This window comes from Thermobia domestica, chromosome 11, assembly GCF_964235325.1.
Source record: "Thermobia domestica chromosome 11, izTheDome1.hap1.1, whole genome shotgun sequence".
NCBI lineage: Eukaryota > Metazoa > Arthropoda > Insecta > Zygentoma > Lepismatidae > Thermobia > Thermobia domestica.
The window spans coordinates 183,236,457-183,260,327 of NC_137464.1; the positions used below are offsets into that span (position 1 = coordinate 183,236,457).

Here is a 23,871-nt window from a genome sequence, read left to right on the forward strand (position 1 = left end):
TTCCCAGGTACCAATTTTATGTCGTTACGTCCGACGGGTCAAGACAATGAAAGAACTCCCAGCCCACTCTTCTGTCTTACTCATATTGAGTTTCTACATATTAAAAATAGCGTGTTCGTATTTCATATTTTGAACCCGAAACATTAAGTATGATGGGTTTTTATGTAAGAATGTTTGAAAAGAAACAAGTCGTAATACAGAAGTGTTGCTTCCTCTATTCCAATCCCTTAGTGAGTGAATAAAAAGCACTTTGAATACCTAAATTATGACAAGACCAATCGCAATAACAACAATAGTAGCTTATCCACACAGTCAAACACTAGAAAGTAGTGTACAATTTTAGCTTTCTGTTTTGTTATGCGAAATAGTTCACGCTGTTCCCTAATGATTCCGAAGGAATAAGTACGTCTACTGCAAACCTTGTAGTGATTCTGTATACAAGAAAATCCAAGTCCTTTTCAACTTCTTTAGGGGTTAACCAATTAGACTTTTTTTTTTTTTTTTTTAAACCAAGCACCCAAGAATTAGTCATAAAAACTGTATCAAACTTCATCCTACTAAATCAAGGAGCTTCGAATATACAATGGTTAGTCAGTCAGTGAGGGATATTTCGCACTTGCATGCAGTATAGATGTTGAAAACAATGTAAAGCTATTCCATTATTAATACAAAAAGAGAAATAAGTGGAAATTGTGTGCTCAGTGAAAGGTGCACTACAATCTAGATGCCCTTAAAACAAAGAAAAGTCTCTTAACTGTATTTGAAAAACAGTCCACAAAGAATGTAGTTTAATCGGTTAATTGTGGGAGGAAATATTTAAGTTTTAGAAGGATTTCATAATTTACTTCTTGCAGTTGATACTGTGTACATAATTATATTACTTGTTACTCAAAATAGGAAGCTTAAATTAATCTAAAATTAAGTGCTTTAGTTGACAAGAGACATATGGCACAATTTTCTGAAAATTTTAGTCCTCACTGGTAGTCTCATGTCTTAACATACAAAAATATCTCCGAATGACCACTTTCACCCTTCTACTGATATTCTGTGAATATATATAGTATGTACTTCTTTCAACTAAGCCCATCAATGATAGAAAGAATAGCAGAATGTTCAATGATTTTTCTTGGTTTTATGAAGTTATTTGTTAAACGATTCTTTCCGGCACAAGGTTATGTAAGACTTAGATGAACACATGTACAGCAACTTGGAAGTGAACTTAACTCTATTTCAGGACCCTATCCATTTGGTAAAGAGGGTGATAGATATTTTTCAGCATCTTAGGGAATGTGTTGCTCTAGAAAACTACAAACGAGCTACTTAAGGCGCTAAACTGACGTACAATTACAGATATTAACTTCAACTTTGATATATATCAACATATTTATTTAATTGCCAGAGTTTTCAATGGAAACTCCCATCATCATCAGCAGCGATTTTGTATTTTTTTAAAACATCTACTGCTATTTCAATCTCATCTCGTAGCGTTAATTATATTTTTAGGTCAGCAAATAAAAATTCTTACATGTTAAAATCTTCAAAAGCACGAAATCTGTGAACGGTTTCGAGGCTCTGCTCAGCGCGTGTAAAGAAAACTTGTTGCTACATACAGGATATATGTGAAATACACTCCTTGTCTATCCTCTAGAGTAAAAGTGGTCGGAAAGTCCAATAATACGCTTTCCTTCTCTTCCAAGATATGTGCTTCTACATAATATGACAAATAGAAACACTCAATTGATGTTCTTGAACTAAAATTTACTTATGTGATCTTACGCACAAGTAAATATCAAGGACCTTTCTTTATCCATAGAGTAGGATGAAAAAGGAAGATTATTAACGAACTACAAATTTACTCCATCATTTTTACTCTACGGGATGGATGAGGAGAGTATTTCATACATCATGTCTTTAGCAATTTTCCTGAGATACTCTAATAAAAAGGTGACAAGTAGAGTTACTTGTTACTTTACCAAAATGTATACCAACGTTTAAAGTTAAAATTTTCAAAGACAGATATTTTGTTGCTGACTACAAAGTATCAAGGATTAGAGAATATATATATATATATCTTAACTACTGGTTATAGAAAAAGTTAATTTTATTTACATTATCCCTCAGAATATGTTACAAAGTACGATTACAAAAAAGTACAAATATCCAAAAATAATCATAAACAATACGCGGACAACACTGCAATAATGAATGTAATATTCTTAGGCAGCACCTTCTCCAAAACGAGCACAGTCCATTTGGAATATTAATTCATCTGAAAAGATAAGAATTATCATATATAAGCAAATAAAATGAATTAGCGAGTAAATTAAAAAATGAAATGCATTAGAATGTTGCTAAAAATAGAAGACTGTTCAAAACAAACAATTACTAAGACCACGCAATGGGACTAATAAGATTGTACTATTAGCACATCCGTCCGTATGTTACTTCAGACAACAACTCCTGAATGCAAGCAAATTTCTGGATTCTGTTTTCCACTCGCTAGAGCGATTATCTCGGCCGAGTTCTTAATGGGGGAAGAAGGAATCATCTACAGGGTATGTGTGGGGATTGCGATATGTCATATGTAGGAGAGACGGGAAAGAGAATGAAATAAAGGATAAAACAACATAAGGATGATGTGAGGAGGAAGAAAGATACTAATGAGATATACAAACATGTTAAAGAGACTAATCATGGAATTAACTGGGATAAGACGGAAGTATTGGAGATAGAGAAGAGAATGATAATAAGAAAGTAGAAAGAAGCAGATTGGATAAAAGTAGGAAAAGATAAGCTTATGAACTGGACAAGGGGCTTACCTATTCATGAATTATGGCAGAGAATTTTGGATAGTGTAGACAAGATGAAATTGAAAAAGGCCATTATAAGGACCGAAAACGGCGGAACGTGATTGGTTGGAAAATGGACACGGAGACCTACAAGATTGGCTCAGGGCTTCAGCCAATATATATATATATATATATATGCGTGTGTGTGTGTGTGTGTGTGTGTGTGTATGTATGTATGTATCTTCATTTATGTTCTATAGTGTCTGATGGAGGATATATTAGATATTCGAAACCGTAAGACATCATAGTTTAAAATACAGCGTGTGTTGAAGCTTTGGTCAGTGTTTCTTTTGTTACAATATCCAATCCAAAGCCATGGATAGTGTTGTTATAGGAGTTAATTCATTAACTTTTTCACGGGTAATGGTGATTTTAACGTACTGTATTCTATAAAGGCCATGATATTCCCTAGCTTTTATGCAATCCGAACAACGTCATAGTATTGTTGATTGCCTACGATAAATGGTATGTAGTTTTCCTTACTGCAGAAAGTTAATTAGCTTTTGGTTTCGCGTGACCCTCTTTATTGACTTCACCAGTCTGTCTTACAGTTTCGGTAATATAACATTATCTTCAATATACACAAACACACAATACAATTATTAATAATAAGTATTTCTTTTAGTCAGATTTTATTTTTACTTAAGTTAAGAAGTGCATGTAAAATTTAACAGTCTTTACCCTGAAAAATCTAATATTGCAACTGCAAAACAGAAGGCCGTAAGTATTAGATCCTTTTTATTAATGTTAGCCCTAGTAACAACTTTTCAGAACATGTACATTTGAAATGAATGCAGACATATTACATATTTTTCATAGTGAAAAGAAAAATACTATACACTCAATATAGATATTTTTATACTATATGTGTTATACACTCAAATTCAAGAGAAACAAGTTCTAAATTTACCTCTGTATTATACTCACAGCTTGTCATTAACACTGCAACGATAGGAAAGAGAAGAGCTACCAATGATAAATTGGTACCCACACAGCTTATGGTAACACGAAAACATAAGTGCTTTCTCATCGCTATATTTCTTTTGTCAATAATTTCGAAATAAATTGACTAACGACTTAAATAATGCTTTCTTGAATGCTTCACACGCTCTCCACATAGTACTACAAAACTTAATCTAAACTTGATAGTTTTCTCCTAATCGTTGGCGATGAATAATTCTACTAATCTGTATAATTTGTGGCTGTCTTGGGAGTCTAACAATGAGACTGCTCAGTATCACGTGGAACCACGAAGTATGTCAATTTCTGTTATAGCACGGCAAAGCAGATAGGAATGAACACTGGACGTCCTCCTAAGTTTCCACACGTAGCCGAAGTTCATCTACCGCAGGCGCGGGTGAATCTGGTGTGCGATCATGGAGGAAAAGTGTTCAATAGGCAAAAGATCACGTGAAGGTGGAGAATAATATGAATTTTCGATATGCCAGAATTTTATCAGGATCAAAGGTAGAAACTGTTAATATGGCTGCCGCATTCGCTGAAGAGACATATTTGAACCAAATTGTTGGCGCTTTTAGTGAATGAGTATATGATACAACCAGCATATAGTGACGTGGAATTAAGATGTAATGTTTCTGAATGGCACAAATTTTTCGGGAGAGCAGAGATTCTGTGCAAGACGATCCCAGACTTACCCGTCGACATCACACTGTAGGAAGACCGTCGTGTGTATATCAGAAGAGCTGAAATTGAATAGAGATGTACGTCACCAAATGCAAAGAATCGTCTCTTACATACTGACAGAATAAAGAAAGAAACAAGACGAACAATTGTTTCTGCACTGTTGCAAAACCCACAACTAATTCAACATTTGTCTTAAAATTATCGCTGGAGCTGATAGTATGAGAGTTGGCGCTACCAGTATGAACCTCCAACAAACCGCAATGAACATTGTGTCCGTGGGTTTTTTCGGGTACTCTCGTTTCCTCCCACTTTTCATTCTACTAATTCTTCCATCATTCACTTGTTTTAATCATAGTCTCCTTTAGCCTGACGGGCACAATCGTGAGTCGTTAAACTCAAAGATTTCATTTCATTTCAAACCGCAATGAAAATATTGCAGCAATCGAAATAGCTGTGATAGATACGCTATGAAGCATCTCAGATGGAATTTTCTGTGATTCCTTTCATGTTTTCCAGAAACGGTGGCAGCTGTGCACCGACAGACAATGAGACTGCTTTGATAAGACCTAGGACCGTTAATTTGTTAAGTTGAATAAATTATTGCTTTCGAACTCAGTACTGAAACTTTTCTAACAACTGTTGTTTATAGTAGTGTTAATGATTAGTTATCATTGTAGCCAAATTATTAGTAAGCTAAATGATTAATTATTGACGTAATCGGTGTGGCCATAAAGAATTCAAGCATTCTTCACTGTCGCAGCGGTACCGCCAGATATGCATGTGACCAAGGATTCTGTGACCAGAAGCTAAATTTGTCATGTGCAACGTTCCCGACACTACTTCAAACGCCTATAAAGTGTAATTAAGGAGAGCTGTGAAATAATACTACAACATTCCAGACGATATTGAATCGTATACAGGTATTTGTTTCTTTACATTTTCGAAGTCTTGCGCGAGTATTCGTGATGTAGCCGTACGATCTACAACAATCATGCGCACAAGATGTCTGCTCTTTGGGTGAATGGTGTACGCGTGATAGTGTCATTGGGATCCTTGGTGTCCATACAGTCTTCCTCATACACGCACACTAACAACTGCCGACTACAGTGCGAACTTCAAAGTACTTGAAAATTGAAAGAGTTCTTTGAAGTTTACAATGTTGTCGATAGTTGTTCTATTAGGTGTACGACGAGCGGCAAAAGCTGGAATTACTTAGCAAAGAAGCCACGTGAGTCACAGTTGTCTACGTGTGAAGAGTAGAGATGTATAGTCCATTTGTTTGTCAGCAAAAGAACAAAATCCGAGTGAAATTTAAAGGGAAATGGTGTGCTTGTGACATCCATGAAATGGAATCATACTGGAAACGGAATCTTAATTCCCTACCAAAGAAGAAATTCAAGGTGACTCCATCTGCGAAAAAGGTGCTAATGACAATATTCTGGGATATGCGAAGGGTTCTACGAATGAATTTTCTAACAATCAGAACCACTGTGAATGCTCCGTCATATGAAACAACATTTGCCAAGTTGTATCGTTCGCTTAATGATAGACGCCTCACCATTAATGCTCGAAATGTCAAACTCTTCATGGATTTGCACTCCCCCATGTTGCTGCGTCCGTTCTTATGGAACGCAAGAGGTTTGGGTGGTAGAAGCTGGAGCACGAGTTATACAGTCTTGATCATCTGACACATTCAAACTACCATATTTTTGACCAGATAAAGGAATTCTTGGGTGGCATTCGTTTAAATCACGAAATCAAATCAGTTGTACACAGATGGCTGTACTTCAAAAAAAAAAAAGGACGGACATTCATGAAAATGGTATTTTGAAACTTGTGCCAGAATGGGAAAATGTGTTGAATGACTTGGTGGCTATTGAAAAGTAAGCTTAATATGAGACTTTACTTTGTATATTTTTCCAGTGTTACCTATTACACTTTCTAGTACATGAATTGCTTTAACTTCTTGACCCACCCCCGTATTAATTTATTTCGAACCACTTTTGGTTGGTTTGTAAACCAAACAATAGTACATTTTTCGTAACATATTGTCCGATAGTGTTGGTGTAGCTAAAAATACTTTAGTTTGGAACAAAAATATAGAAAACGAAGAAAGCCAGAAAATCGAGGATGATTTTGGATTTTAGATTTCTGGACTTTCGGCATCTAAGGCCATTTAGCCCTTCACGTTTTGAGGGATGACGTCCCTCGGCGAGCACACAATCCTGGGAAAGGGAAGGAAGATAGAATGGGGGAAGGAAGGAAGCGGCCTGGGTCCTATAAGTTAGGTTACTTGCCTGGTGTGAATGAGGAAAACCCAGGAAAACCTCATTCAGGGTGGCTGGCCTAAAAAAGTTTTACACTTTTCCGACCGAGTGCCCCACCGGCAATCGAACCCGGGACCGCTCGCACCGAAGCCAGAAAATCGAATGGAATCGAACTGGGTAACGCTAAAAGTAGTTCTAAGTAGGCTATAAAGAGCTCTAACAAATAATATTCAGAACGTTTTATTTCGTCACCTTAATTTTACCTACCCTTTCTGGTAAGACAAAAGGCATTGTGTGCGTTCACAAACACTGTTTCACATTAAAACTTCGACCTTAGGAAGAACGCTCAATGTTTATAGTCTTAGTTTTATTTCTTCATTTTATACAAACAAACAAACAAAACTGCACCTTAGTTCATTTTAAATGAACTGTTTATTACGAACGGAAAGAAAATTTCCCTAACCTGCGAATGTTGACTGTTTAAATGTCACTGTTTAAATTTTTTTTTTCCATATCTTGGGTTTGTCGAGAGTAGCCGCCAAATGTTTTCCTTGCGATTTTTTGCATTCTATTCTTTATCAAAAACAATACAATGCAAAAAATCGAACGGAACACCTTTAGAGACTACTCTCGCTCTCGACAAGCCCAAAATACGGACAAATAAATAAATAAATAAATAAATAAATAAATAAAACAGTGACTATAGTTAACATTTGCAAGGTTAGTTTTTTCCGACAAAAGTTGACATACGCAGTGAAAGGGTTAAAATTGTTATTTAAGTATACGAAAAATAATAATTTACCTGGAAACTTAATCACAAGTCCTCTTAGCTGTCTGTGAATTTTGGAGGCCTCTTTTCGATGAAAGCAGTCATACCCTCTTTCCGGTCATTCTATAATAACGAAAACATTTATGCATATCACTGTAATTTCATGTGTAAATATGTTTTCATTAACCACATAACAATATTTCTCAAACATACATATCTTACGATAACTTTCGTCTTAGGTATATTACATTAATTCACTATCATCCGAGCTACAACAAAATGTAAGAGGAAAAACCGTCTCCAAATATGATGTTTTCAATCTAAAGTGAAAGAATTTTTTTTTTAAATCGGACGAGCCATTTGGGCTGTACAATCTTTATGCGCCCAATGTTAAATGAAAATGCAACGTAACCAACAACAACATAAGTGAATGAAGTGACTGTCTTTTATGCTAACGTGTCGATGGCCAACCGACATTTCAAACATGCCACCATTCGCTTTATGTTGTGGATTCAGGTAAATTGCAACGTTGCATTTTCATTTAACATTGGGCGCATAAAGAGTGTACAGCCCAAATGGCTCGTCCGATTAAAAAAAAAAAAAAAAAAACTTTTATTTTAGATTGAAAACATCATACTTGGAGACGGTTTTCCCCCTTACATTTTGTTTTAACTCTGATAATAACAGTTACCCTATGTCAGGGGACTTTTGAGACACCTTGTATATATATACCTAGGTATATTATGTGATTACATGTGATTAAATGTGTTCCATTGCTATAAAAGCTGTGGAAGACTTGTGAAAAATATAAGAGAAACATATTATTTTAAACAAGTAGCAATGTGACATGTACACCACTGAAGGTTTTTGGTTTGTATGATGTGATGTTTCTCAATATTGAAACCGCAAGTGGTAGATTTCTACCACTTATGACTTTACTAAAGAGATTAAGAGTGAAAATTGAATATATTCTTAAGACGTTTCATTGATTACAGAAAACAGCTTCACTTAATCTATTACCGCCTTTATTCTATAGCGATCACCGCTAAAACCGATAGTGGTTGATTTCTGCCACTTCTACTTTGAATAGAGGGTTAGATGGTACTTATTCTTAGAACGCTAAATCGATTCCAAAAACTCACTATCGTCTATCATTTTTGTTCCATGTAGATCATATTGAAACCAGAAATTGTACGGAATGTCTATCACTTCCTGGTTCTAGTAGATGAAATAATGATCAACGTACAAACCGGAAATCATTGATTTCTATCATTTCAGGTTTGAATATTGCTTCCACCAATGAATTTGATTCTTAACTTTTGAATCTGAAAGTGAAGCAGATAGTGGAGTATGGTGTGGCGAGTGTCATACTCCATCATACCATTCCTGCAGGGCAGACAATGAAAGCCGAGTACTACCACCGGTTCTTACATCATCATCTTCGTTCCGCTTTGCAGAGGAAACTGCGACAGTTTCAGGCAAATTCACCACTTACGCTGTATGACAAGGTTGTTCTTGTGGGCGATTTAAATCCAAGGATTGGGATGAAGGTCCTTGAACATCCTCCATTTTCCTCAGATAAAAGCATCTGTGACTGATCTCTTCCCCCAATTGAACAACCTTTAGAGGACAATGCTCTTCCCCAGACTCCATTCCGCATACGATAGGAAAAATAAAAGCGTGACTGCTAGTGGTGTGATGTGATTTTCAGTTTAGCGTCCGTTTCCGTAGCGAGGCTATATAAAGACGTGGACCTACAACTTGACGTGGGATCCGATCCACATAAACTCCAATCGGAGTGACTGATAGTGATGTTTAGTACCTTGCAGCAGATCACAGTACGTCATAAATATGGCTGGGTATTACACTGAAGGCACGTAACGTTTGTACGTTTTACAAGAAAGGGTTTGTGCTCTATTGGTGGTTGTCTTAACTTTCTTTCCAACCCTCGTACATTTCGAGTGATAAACACGAGTGTGTCTACGAATGTATTTCGGGCCAGTATCACAGCAGATAAAATATCGAAAAGAAGTTTGTCGAAAGTTTTAAGCAATTATGTTTAGTTTGCATAACTGCAGTTAATACAATTTCATGATTCCACGAATTTCAGGAAGAATTAGTTTGGTAACGAAATGACGTAAAATATTCGCCGGTCGTCCATTTTTTGGGCTATAAATAAGACGCATGTCCATTCTGATAAAAACACACTTTCAATGTTGGGTGGTAGGTCACTTTGCGAAAATATACCAGAAAGTACAGCTAGCTGTTGATTTGAGACAGTAATTGAACAGACACATTTATTGAAGCTGTTAACTACCCCTTTGAAGTGTAACTTAAGAAATTCATTCAAGTGAATGATATTCGTATTTGTGCATCAAAGGCTCCTTATACCAAATTCCGTGCCTTTATGTGTAATGATCTGCTTCTCCCATCCCGTGGTGAAATTTTCCATCTACATAGGCTTACAAAAAGCTTCCTTTCCTCTCCCTGCGTTCACCACATTAAATTTGTTAACTGTCTCTTCCGGATATAATTTAACAAATTCATGCAAGTGAGTGAGACATCCGTATTTTGTGCATCAGGAACGCTTTTAGCAACTTTTATAACTTTCTGTGCAACTAATAAAAGAAAACACACAAATATCAAATTTTCTATTCCTCCCATTCCATCATGGTGGAATTTCCTAACTACATGCAGATGAACGTGATATTTATATTCAGTGTAACAGATAGCCCATATAACCAGTTTCGTGCCTTTTATATTTAAAGGTTTTCAAAGAACATGTAATTATATTTAAATTCCGATATCCCTTACGTGCGAAATTTTCAGTTTCGTGCAAGTGAATGTGATGTTCGTATTCAACACGGTGTATGTATTAAAATGTTTCAATATAACAAATTTTGGATGGAATATGCTGAAAGGAGTAGGAATTAAGATAGTACAGTCGAAACACCAATGTACAAAAAATAAGAACTACTTACATCGAAGAACGCATCAATGCAATAATGGAAAGGTTTATTAAGAAATTTTTATGATCCACATGGATCAAACACAAGAAAACTTCGAAAAACAAGAAACAATGAAACAGGGGAATTCGAAATCTGATGCTTGAAGACAATGCCGCGCGTATCATGAACAGGAAAAATTAACAGAGGTTTATTAAAAGAAGCAAACGAAAATCGATACATCCTGGCTATGAACAAAAAAAGAAGGAACAGCACGACTGATACTTTAATTCGTCACTCTGAACAGACTAACACAGTCCTAGAAGGAAGGGCTGAAAAGAGAATCCAATGTGGAAGATCAGGAACAGAACGTCTGGAATATCAAGAATGAACGACCTGCTTAACATATCAAACAACTTGCACTACGAAAACAGAAAATTAATGCATCCATGTTGTTCACTCCCTTTCCGTTAACAGGAAAAAAATAAACGGTTTCTTAATAATATGAAGTATATAACAGTGTACATATTTTCATAAACAACTGTTCTGGCATGTTGAACATTGCCTAACTTTAGTCAGTGAGGGGAAAAAAGGCGTTTTGTAAACTCAGTACAAGATAGTAATTTGCAAATAGTGGAGATTTAAATTTTATTGCATATTATAACTACTGAATTTTCAGACATGAAGTAAGTATATTTGCAATTCTTCCGTTAGTGAGCGTCAGCTAAGCACAGCTCAAGTAAAAGTAAATCTGAGTTGACCTAACCTAATTTCAGATGACAGTTTTTATAACTGTGGCAATACATCTCTTAAACTGAGTATATCAAAGGCGGAAACGATTCACGGAAGCACAATTTCTAAATTCCGGATGTTAACAACTACTTTCTTTAAATTAATTTTGCCCATAGCCCATTTTTTATGAGGGAAATATCTGTCCCTACTCACATTAAAACTATACATATTATGCATTTAACAGAAACGCTTTTAAATCTTTATAAACCAGACCTTTATGCACTAAAAATTAGAACCATAAGGAAGCAATTATAAATCGATATAAAAGCACAACAATAACACTCACCGTTGCAAACGTGGAACAGAATATGCGTTTCTCAAAATGCAACCCTTCTTGTAAAGTCATTTCGTAAGCTGAAATTAAAAGAAGGCGATATAACAATACTAACTATTTAACAACTAAGCTTTATATAACAGTGACTGGAACTTAAAACATGATGATTCAGAACACTAAATCAGATCTTAGTTATAGCAGAAAACATTGATATCTCTGATTCTACTACATACCATCACTGAGGCACGAAGGGCCTAAAACATATCAACATTACATAATAAATTATATAATAGAATACTGATATGGGATACTGTAGTAATACAATAAAATATAACACAATACCAATAGCATTGTCAGAAATTCAACTTTCGGAGGAAAGGGCTTAGAGTAAATATATACCTAGGTTAAGTAAAGATTTCATATAGAATTATTAATTCCATTCTGGAGTTGTTATTATTGCTGCCGTGTGCAACACAAGCAAGTAAAGCATATATAAGTTAACGGTGAATTCGCATCTAATTTCAACTGTTTGTAAAATCCCAAAGAGTACAGATGATACATGAGACTCAATGTCACGTTTCATGAAAACCGAAAAAATAAATAAATACGCGGCGTACACAATATTTTTTTATTCTATACATATCGAATGGTAAAAGCACGCTTCACTTATTACTGTTTATATAGTTTTAACAATAAGTAATCTCAATTCCTAACCAGGATAAATCATAGCAGCTCATTGGCTATGCTAATTTGAGAACAAAACGTGAAATTACTAATTGTATTAATGATTCATACGTTATTTAATGAAAACAAAGCTTTTATACTCATATAAGCACCAACAACACGAAATATGTATTTAGTGCGTTATTTTAAAGTCAATTTATTACACAGTTCTTAGACACTGGAACTAAAGCAATTTTATTTTTATTTTATTTATTTATTTATTTCTGATCAGAAGAAATAACAGTGTGAGTGAAAATCGAGTATTCATTATTCTAGATTGAGTATTCTGATAAGCGTTGAATAGTTGAGAGTAGATATATAATATGTTGGCCGTTCTTTCAGCGAGCTTCAACCCAATAGCGTAAATGTAGAACGAAGGATACCTACAATTATGCTACAGAAGTTATTTCCATAGTAAGGAACCACACACATACTGGAAAATGGGCACTTTAATTTTAATTTGCTTATACATGGAACGAAATTCAACGATACTGGAATTCTTCTAGCAACATTGTTTTATTACAAAATGTTTTATTGAAGATGACAAAGTCATTGAAAAGTTTCAGCTGTTGAGTTGATTTTGAGTTTAACGTCCTTTCAGCAGCGAGGTTATATGAGACGGGACCTACTGATTAACGTGGAATCCGAACCACATGAGCTCCCGCTGGGAATCGAACCCAGATCTCCCACGCCAAAGGCGCGTACGCTAACCGCTTAGCCAGGGAGGAGCTCACTTGAAAAGTTTGAGATAAAGAGCGTAATGGTTACCTGTGGATACTTAAGTGAGTAAGGAAGTTTTGTTTATATAACAAAAATGTGAAGTACAAATAACCATACGATTTTATTTATCAAAAATTTTGATTAATAAAATTGAATAAACTTTCATTCCGTTTGTGTACATTTAGAGTACACGAAGTATCGCTAGGAAAGAAAGAGAGAAAAAACTTGCCAGTCGTTTTTGGAAAGCATGTCCATGACATCCGTCGCTTTTATTCACAGCTTCTACTGTCTAAAATATGGTTCTTTTCCGTGCTGACTTCACCTCGAGGAAGGAAAAAAAAAGTCGTACGGAGCAAGATCCGGCGGATGATGTGACAGGAATCCCATCTTTGGTCAAAAATGTTCTCACTGATAGTGCTCTGTGAGAAGTGCATTGTCTTGATGCAGAATCCATGACTTCTTTGTTCACAAATCAGATCGTCCTCTTCTTACTCACTCACGAAAAATTGTCACCACATTAACGAAATAATGTTGGGTTATAGTTTCACCCTCAGGTACTCAATTAACGTACATAGTCCCATGGATGCCATGGATGCCAAAAAAGCTTTGAATTTAGATTTGCTCATTTGAGCATTTTGTGGTGGGGCTCCTCCAATGCACTGACTGGTGTTTGGATTTTCCAGGATCGTACGTGAAAAATTAAAGATTCGCTCGAATATTAAAGATTCTCTTTTGGATTTGTGTCTCAGTCGTAGATGCATTTGATATTTCGTTGCATTTCACTGTAATTGCCTTCAAAGCTTCGGCTTTCCTTCGTTTACTTTCTGGTTACTGCGACTTTGAAAGTACCACTGGAAACTCTTTTATAATATTCACAATTCACTTTGATTGAAACTGTCGTTGCTACTTGCCCGTTCCATGGCGTTTGGGATACTACGTCATAGGTTAAAAACAACGAAATGACCGCGCGACGGATGGGAGAAATGAGTAATCACTTCTTTTATTGATACGACTCACTGCTACGCGCAGAGGAAACGCGAGTGAACGTTCATAAATCTGGAGCAGTCTAGACCTGAGTACTGGCTTGTTTTATTGATATGAAATTGAGGGTGGAAGATTACTCTAGGTGTAGTTACTCCGATTCTCGAGCAGGACTGCTCAGGAGTAGTTACTTATTTTTATTGATATCACCCATTTATATTGGATTTACTGACTGTTCTCTAAACTAAAGTAAAATTATACTGGCTTTTCTATGGATTTGAGAAGCATTGTATGATCTAATTCCAATGTATATGAATGGGAGATTATTTCGACAAGATGCAAATGGAAGTAAATTGATTTGGTTTTCGCCTTCGATTTGTAGGATTAAGTAATTTATCATTAATTTTACTTATTTGCATGTATTAGGCTATATTTAAGAATTCTGACAGTATTTTCCAGAATTAATTGTACTGCTTCATTGTACTGTGTAAATATTTAATTTAGATTACTTTCCTGACACCTCTATGTAATTTTACACTTTATGGGAAATAAAAAAAATAAATAAAAATTTAAAAAAGCATACTACGCCGACATTATAATAGGTACATCTAAATACGAGTTAATATTCTTATCTGAAACAGTAGACGAAATGTACTTACCATAAAACTACACATTTCTCATAACTCGAATCAAAAGAAATAAAATGCACTTTAGTAAAAAGTAAATCCTTATAATGCCTAACTGATAGATTCAGCTTGTTTATCATTTGGTCATTTCAAACTTTACTTATATTCACACTACTATGTGCTTCAAGGCATTTTTGTTACTTCTACAATTAACTGAAGCCAAACATCCCTCACATTTAAAGGTGGCACAAAATCATTCTACTAGCAATATAAGCGAAATTTATATTAATAATTAATTACTAAATTCTTCTTAGTGTTAAATATTAGACAAAATATTAATAATGTAATTAGAGTAGTCGTACCTTTATTAACGGACTCTTTACAAAGTGCAACAATTACTTTAGAATGAGATGAAATTTTCTCTGCCAGTCGAACTGCTTCGTCAACAACCTTTTCAGGTGGGAAAACTCGACTAACAAGGCCTGAAATATAAAAACCATACAAATACACGTTAAAATCACTAACATTTGCAAACTAACCTTTTTTCTTGAAGTCTTCTTTTTAAAAAAGAAAAGTTTTATTAACATTTACCTACACAAATATGAACTAATTTACATAAAACTAGAAGTAGTGCTAAAATTAATGAAAGGGACATTCTAAACCAATCAACAAGTATATATTTAATCTGCTTATTATCAACATATAGTGTCAACCAATCCAGCACTAAACAAGGAAAGTGATTAGTGCAAGTGCATTCCCGGTAGTGACACTTGGTCGAAGAAGCTTTTTCAGGACAGCCATCCTGAGCGAGGTTTTTCTTGGGTTTTCCTCATTTACACCAGGAGAATGCCGGGATGATCTCTAACATAACGGTACCAGACCACTTTCTTCCTTCCCCATTTCCCCGGGCACTGTAATCGCCGAGGGACGTCATCTCTCATATGTGACGAGATAAAATGGCTACAGAGGCCAAAAGCCCAGAAATCTAATTCTTTGGGCAAGTATAAAGTTTCTACAGGAAATGTGAACACCACGATACAAATTCCAAACCTCCTGATTATATTATACAGGGTTCATATTTTGATTTAAAAACAATCCCTTCATTTTCTGTAACTTTCCATAGAAATTCCATGATTACATTTCTATACAATAGTCTCTCTCTTCCCCTACATCTGACTTTACCCATCTAGTAATGTTTCTAATGGAATTTATGTACTTTGCTTTTCTCTTATTTTACTGTTCTCAGTACAATGACAACATTCTTTCATATTTCGAATACTTTTTAAAAAACAAAAATCTGTATGAATTTAAAAGCAAACACTCAAATATAATAAGAATTTAATCTTACACTAAAAGTACGAAAGACAAGACTAAAGTAGTTCTCCACACACATCCAAATTCTTAGAGTATCCAAAATTTTATTCGTACGCCAGTATACGGACTTCCGTATAATTAAACTGTTCTGCAGAGAATTTATAGAAATATTCTATTGTCAACCAGCATAGATGTATTAATGGTACCACGTACTATTTGCTTAAAGATGGATCAAATCAAAATGTAGTGAAACTGGCTTATATGCACAAGTTTAAAAATAAAAAATACTGTATAACAACACAATCCTTCCGTTAATGTTGTGTCCTTTACGCTAAAGGGGAATGATTCCACACGATGTAAACGCAAGTATTTAACCTTCTCTTTTCGATTTCACAGCTTCTCTGTCACAATTCCTACATTTCACAGATTTCCTTCACAAATTGCCTGCGCTGTTGTCAATTCAAGCGCGACGGCAAGACATAAGGTCTTATTCGTTGATCCTGTACAATTCCAGATCACAAGTTGATACAGAATCACTGCTGATGATGAGACATGCAACTGGGATTTGTATTGTCATTCTCCAATTAAGGATATTGAAAATCCCATCACGAGTAAAAGGAGCTTCATCCATGATCAAAACACATTGTAGAAAGTTTGGTACATCACACTGATGGAAGAACTATTGAGAGAAACCCATTGTGGGTGCGTAATTATTTGGTTCCTTTCTTACACAGTTGTGTGTAATAGGGGTGTAAATGCTAGTCTCTTAGTACGCACCACACATTATCGTTCAAAGCGCATATTGAGGGCAGCTTGACGGACGCTTCTTGATGAGATTCTTCCACACGATCCAACACCACCTCCACAAACTCGGATGTGGAAACAGTTCGCTATCTAGCACATTTGCCATCTCTTGTTGACTTGAAAGACTCAAAATTCCTATCTACGACGAGAAATGTCTTAATTTGAATGACGTCTGTACGGAAACATTTGTCTGTATATTCGTTCAGCTTTTCAGGCACTACAACCTGTTGAACTGAACATTGAATGTATGTCTATAAGTTTGAGTCCATCTGCAATCGCCAGAAAGGCACTTACTATATTAAACAATTGTGACTACGTAAATACACTTCGATCGTATACTGTTTTGACTGCTACCGCTAGCAAACGTTGAAAATAGATTGTTTCTCTTATGAAAAATTAAGCAATCAGAAGTAATGAATCTGTAATAAATAATTTCGATAATGTAACGATTAATTTCAGTAATGTTGCGTAATACATAAAGCAGGTTACATCGACACGATTAATACAATAATTCTGCATCTTCTTTCTTGGTCAAGATGGTGTGGTGCTTGCAAACAGGCGTTTCCGACTTTAGGTTTCCCAACTCAAATTACTTATAATAGCCCCATACTATCTGTATAAATTTGACCCAAGAAGTTAGATACTCTATATTATAGAGAAAGAGAGCTCTTGTTACATCTTTCATCATTATACTTTGAAAACAAACAACTGAGGTATTAACTCTTCTAATTAACCTAATCGTCTCCACGGTAATACAGTCCGCAAACAGCGCAAGCCAATAAAGTAATCTATCAGTTGGTTGGCGTGGGATGAAATGAAATGAAATGAAATCTTTCAGTTTAACGTCCCACGATTACGACCGTTTGGCTAAGGGAGACGGGTGATTGAGGCAAGTGAATGATGATGGAAGAATTGGTGGTGAAATGAGAATGTAGGAGGGGACGAGAGTTGTAGGAATCTCCGAGAAAACAGACGGACACGATGTTGTCCACCACAAACTTATTTGGCCGGGAATTAAACCAGAAACCCAACGTACCGGAGGTATGCACTCTACCACTGAGCCACCGTGCTCCCCTAGCACTGAACATCCCTTTTCAGCACCAAAGCTATATGAAACGCAGACCTACAGTTTAAGGACAAATACGAATCATCGTAACGCATTCAAATTTCAAGGTTCTCCCACCGGGAATCAAATCCCAGAGTGGCAGCAGCCAAATCGATCGGATATAAATAGATCAACGTTCTGCACAAAAGAATTGACGAAATCAGAATGTGGGAGGAAACGGAAGAATACACTGAATTCAAAAAACATGGCCCGTTATGGTCCACAACAGCCCTGATGGTTTAAAATAAGTACCCCTCGCATCAGAGGTGACAGTATTCATATATCTTACGTTTTCCTCGTACGTTTGACGTTTCTCCGGCACGTTTTACATTATACGTTTTTATTTTCACCGTAAAATGATTTCTTCCGTATTTTTAATAAAAGAAAGGGCAGTCCTGGACACTTTTAAAAAGTTTTTATAAGTTGGCACGATAATTAGAGGAATTGATTTCTCACACATTGTTAATAACGTAACCCAATCATGTAATTTTAAGTTGTGTACGACGTAATATAACTGTACTAAAAGGCAACGAAATTTGTGTAATATACCTGGTCAGTTGGACTTGAGTTTAACATCCCTTTCAGCACCGAGGACACAATAGGACGAAGACTTACAGCTTAACGTAGGATCCGAACCACATAAGCTTCCACCGGAAATTGTAATAGCCTTCGTTTTTGTATTTTATATGTTGCAATTACTTTTAATGAAACTGACCTTTTTTCCATATAAGATTATCTACCTTACTCTGTGAAACCGTATCAGTGTACGTTATATAGTATGTATAAATTCGGAATATCACGTAAGTACCTTCCTTTATTTTTCCCTAAAAATCGTAAAAATCTTCCCTTACTCTTTTTAAAAAATCTGGCAACCCTAAGATAAGACCATTCTATGATTGATCTACCGATCCCCCTCTTCATTTTGAGTTATTAAATAATAATAATAATAATAATAATAATAATAATAATAATAATAATAATAATAATAATAATAATAAACAAAACTTGCACACATCCAGCAGCTACGGTGTGCCTATCAAAGTTCGATTAAAACATGCTTTGCACTTAATACGAAAAAATATTGCGATTTTTCATAACACAAAAGTACAGGGTGGCCCAAAAGTAGGTATACAGCACCGTACTGATCAGTTCATTGCATTTTATACCATTTCTTATTGTTATCAATCAGATAGACTTAGTTTCTTTATTATTTGTTTATAATATGTTTTTACTTATATTTTAAGCTCAGAAGAGCCGAAGCAAATAAATCCATAAACTAGAATGTTATACTTGATCAATACACGGGTGAATCCTACTTTTGGGCCACCCTGTACATAGGAAGAATTACACACGAAAATACAAGTTTGGGTGGTTTTGTCTACCCTACTTGGCAATGACCTTTCAGCATCCTATCATCATTTTTCACCAATGCAAAACGCTTTAATGAAGAAAAAATTTTCCTGATGAGAACCAAGTTTGAGGAAAATAAATCTTAATATGCAGAGTTATTCTCAAAGTGTACTAAAAACCTACTTCATACATGGCAATATGTCGCAAATGGAAATAACTTTTAATAGTTTTATTCAAATACTATAATTATATTAATGGCCTTTTTTCCTATATATATATATATATATACAGGGTGGTTCAGTAATGTTGGACAGCCCTGAATAAATCGGAAACCAGAAGAGATATTAGCAAGAGTGTGGTGGATCCATATACTTGTGGAAGGGGGACGTCTTGTGAGGTACCACACAATGTTACCAGGTCAACAGTGTTGCCAGCTCAGTACAAAGTTGTATTTTTTTAAATGGAACATATAGAAGTTTATGCCATCAAAAGAATTAGCACAGAATGCGAATACCAACAAGCGAAACCGCACCAGTCAGTGTTGCCAAATAAGGAAGTTATAAAGCTTCAAAGATCAAGAAATTAAAGTGTCCGTAGAGCAAAACTAGCAAAAAGGCAAGAAAAATAATACTACGGAATGAAAAGGAGTAACCGAAAGAGTAAACCAAAGAACGCACAGCATCCAGTGAGTAACAGGGTTGCCACAGTAAAGGGGGAAAAAATTGAAAATTTTGCCGTTGCTATAGGAGGAAAAGTGCCCATATGACATAATGCTGGAAACACCATAGAAAGTCTATGTAAGATTCAGGAATCCTAATAGCGTTTGTTCGAAAGCGATATCTCTAACCGTTTTCGAGATACACCAAAGGTGTGCGGGGTTTGCAACACTGCATAATTGATTTGACGATTAGACCCGTGTAGTTCTTACATTTTGTTGGGCGTATCATTTTCATTACTCGTTCCTGTAGTTTGGAGGGCGAGGGAATTATTATGCAGTGTTGCAAACTCCGCACACCTTTGGTGTATCTCGGAAACGGTTAGAGATATTGATTTCGAACAAACGCTATTAGGATTCCTGAATCTTACATGAACTTTCTATGGTGTTTCCAGCATTATGTCATATGGGCACTTTTCCTCTTATAGCAACGGCAAAATTTTCAATTTTTTCCCCCTTTGCTGTGGCAACCCTGTTACTCACTGGATGCTGTGCGTTCTTTGGTTTACTCTTTCGGTTACTCCTTTTCATTCCGTAGTATTATTTTTCTTGCCTTTTTGCTAGTTTTGCTCTACGAACACTTTAATTTCTTGATCTTTGAAGCTTTATAACTTCCTTATTTGGCAACACTGACAGGTGCGGTTTCGCTTGTTGGTATTCGCATTCTGTACTAATTCTTTTGATGGCATAAACTTCTATATGTTCCATTTAAAAAAATACAACTTTGTACTGAGCTGGCAACACTGTTGACCTGGTAACATTGTGTGGTACCTCAAAAGACGTCCCTCTTCCACAAGTATCTGTATCCACCAAACTCTTGCTAATGTCTCTTCTGGTTTTCGATTTATTCAGGGCTGTCCAACATTACTGAACCACCCTGTATATATATATATATATATATATATAAATAATAATAATAATAATAATAATAATAATAATAATAATAATAATAATAATTCCTGCATTCTGAATAGAAAATCCTCAAAAAATTCAAGAATCAAAGGTGATTCGATATAAAAGAAAAAGTACAATTCGGTTTCCTAGTTCCAACAAATTGTTTATAAAGCTATTCTGTAATATGACTAAACGTTAATTCTATTAACGTTCAACGACAAAAACGTTTTATTAAGAAGTTCAATAGTGTTAGCAATAACTGTTCTGGAAGTGTAATAGATTTCATGGAACAAAATTATCGTGTAAAAAAATAATTATCATGCCACTAGTTAAAGATGTCTACGCTTGGATAAATTTTTAATTGTTCTTTTTATACTTATTTGAGGGTGATGAATCCAATGAAAGTATTTTAAGCACATCCGTCTATGGGGACACGAGAAAAATTATCTCGAAGTTGGAATCTTTGAATTATCGCTTATGCCAATAGTAAAGTGCCCACTTACATACATTTTTATTGTAGTGTTTATACTCATAGAGGATGCTCTATCGAGTGGAACTATTTTTAAACGTACACATCCATGAAATTCCTAAAAAGTGATCTAAAATTCGGAATATAAATATCCCAACTTCGAGGAATTTTCTAGTGATTCCATAGATAGATATGTTTGAAAATAGGTCCATTCGATTCAAGATTGTTAACAGGGGCAGCTCTAGATAATTTGCCGCCCCGTTCAATAGCATCATTCCCTCCCCTCCCTCCTCTCCAGAGAGAACAAATCTTAAAAGCCACGATTTTAAGTATGTTATCCCATCATGAACAACAAAGGGGAAGGAGAAAGCACTCGCACTCAGAAAGACCCATATACTACAAACAATCTTGCTGTGTCTGTTTTTCTTTCTTTAAGTAATATATATTATGTTAGTGAAAGATAAGCAAACACACCTGCAGAGGAAAGATGGTAATTCTTTTTATAGAATTCAATGTCGAGTTTCGATCTCAATATATCAGTTTGCAATTCAAGCTCTTTTATCTTTATTTCTTGATTTTCCTTCTACATCTGTTAATTTAAAAACAAACAAACAAAAAAAAACTTGTTTCCACCTTAAATGATAAGGAATCTGTTTGTAACAAGGACAAAGGCTAGTTATCATATCAAAACTGTGATAACTAATTAAATTGAATTGGAGAAAACATACAAATCGAATCAAACTGCAATCTTACTACCGATCAATTTATTATTGCCAATCTCTTCAACAGTCACTTTACGAATATTCAGAAAACTATGAGTCCAAATAGTCAGACTCTTTCAGAGCAGTTATTGTTTAACAAAATAAATAACTCAACATTTCTCCGCCCAGTGTCGGAAAATGAAATTTTAAAAATAAACGATCTAAAAATAAATGGTCCACGGGTCTAGATGAAGTACCAATGTCCATGGTAAAAGTAGTAGTATTCATTTAGCAAGACCTTTACATTACTTAATAAATTTGTCTTTTCAACTCACTAAATTTCCTGACAGATTAAAAGATGCAAAAATTAAACCTCTACATAAGAAAGGCGCAAAAACAAATGCAGATAATTTTATACCAATCTCAATACTTTCTCCTTTCTCAAAGATATTTGAATCTGCAATACTTAATCAAATTGTTGCTTTTCTTTCCAAGCACAACATTATTTCTACGTCGCAGCATGGACTTCAAAAGATAAATATACAACTACAGCAATGTATAGTTATATAGAACAGGCACGGGAAGCATTGGATAACGGGAAGAAGTGTTAGATATTTTTTTTGGATTTGTCAAAGGCTTTTGATTTAATACCCCATAATATGCTGAGAAAATAAAAGCCTATGGCTTACGCGGAATAGTAAATGGCTGGTTAAAATTTTATCTGAAAAACCGGACTCAATCGGACGAAATAACATACACGGATAAAGAAACGTCATCCCGTAGTCATTTCTTGGCACATTCCAACCCAGTTTTAAGCGATGTTCCACAGGGCTCGGTTTTGAGACCTGTCCTTTTTCTGTTATACGTTAATGATCTTCCTAACTACATTCACTCAGTGGAGTCAACCTTATATGCAAATAATACAAGTGAAAATTATGACACACTGCAACAGGAAATAAAAGAAAAAAAACATAAACAATCAATTACAAAAATGGTTTACTTTACACGGTTTAAAAGTAAATACAGGAAAATCGCTGGCTTTGAACTTTCACCATTTACGAAACAAACATACTGATGACATAAATGTATCAATCATGAAATCTGACTTAAAGTATGTAACTTCAATAAATTTCTTAGGTCTTCATATAAGTAACACCCTTACTTGAGATACCCACATAATGTCGTTAGCACAAAAACTTAATAATGTTTTCTATGCCTTGAAAGGTATTAAAAATATTTTGGATTTAAATGGCTGTAGACGCCTTTATTTTGGTATCTTTCAATCTTTGTTAATATACGGTATTATCTTCTGGGGAAATGATTCAAGAAGTAAATTATCTTCCGTATTCAAAAAAAGTTGTTAAGAGTGTTAAGCCTTAGCCAATGCAAGAGTAAACGAACCATGTAAAAAACTTTTTATAAGACTACAAATATTACCACTGCATGTCTTTATGTATTAGATTTATTAATTTTCACGCGCCAGAATCTTAATACATTCTTTGCCAATAAAGGAAACTTTCACTGACATAATACTCGATATAGGGAAAAATCTCCACATTCAAAATCACCATATAGCATTGTTTCCAAACGGGCCCATATATTTAGGTCCAACATTATATAATAATCTCCCTAAAGATATTCATAACATTGAACCAATGAATGTATATAAATCAGTTACAAAGAAGTATCTATTGGACAACTGTTTTTATTCAGTGGATGAATACCTGTCTGCTAAATGGAGCTTGTAGATTCTATAGTGTAATTTTGTCTCATATAACATGTCTTATATTTTGTATCGTTATTGTTTTTTAGTATCCCTCATGAAAACTTTTGAGAAAACAGGCAATGTACAGTGCCCGTTTTCGCATGTTTTGCTCATGTGCTACAGGTGTTACGTGTAAAGTAAATGGTTTGGAACAGAAACAGGCA

The 23,871-nt window shown here is 35.1% G+C and overlaps 1 protein-coding gene across 1 annotated transcript in view; it reads right to left on the reverse strand.

Moving 5' to 3' along the window:
- Positions 1 to 2,083: 2,083 nt before the first annotated feature.
- Positions 2,084 to 23,871, reverse strand: part of Echs1 (Enoyl-CoA hydratase, short chain 1) — a 47,086-nt gene continuing 25,298 nt past the window's right edge. Inside the window, exons 5-8 of the mRNA XM_081731412.1 lie at positions 14,953 to 15,072; positions 11,553 to 11,620; positions 7,563 to 7,652; positions 2,084 to 2,269 (exon numbers count right to left, since the gene is read on the reverse strand). Of these exons, the coding sequence (XP_081587538.1) occupies positions 7,587 to 7,652; positions 11,553 to 11,620; positions 14,953 to 15,072 (254 nt within the window). The 3' untranslated portion in view covers positions 2,084 to 2,269; positions 7,563 to 7,586. The remainder of the gene's footprint in view (positions 2,270 to 7,562; positions 7,653 to 11,552; positions 11,621 to 14,952; positions 15,073 to 23,871) is intronic.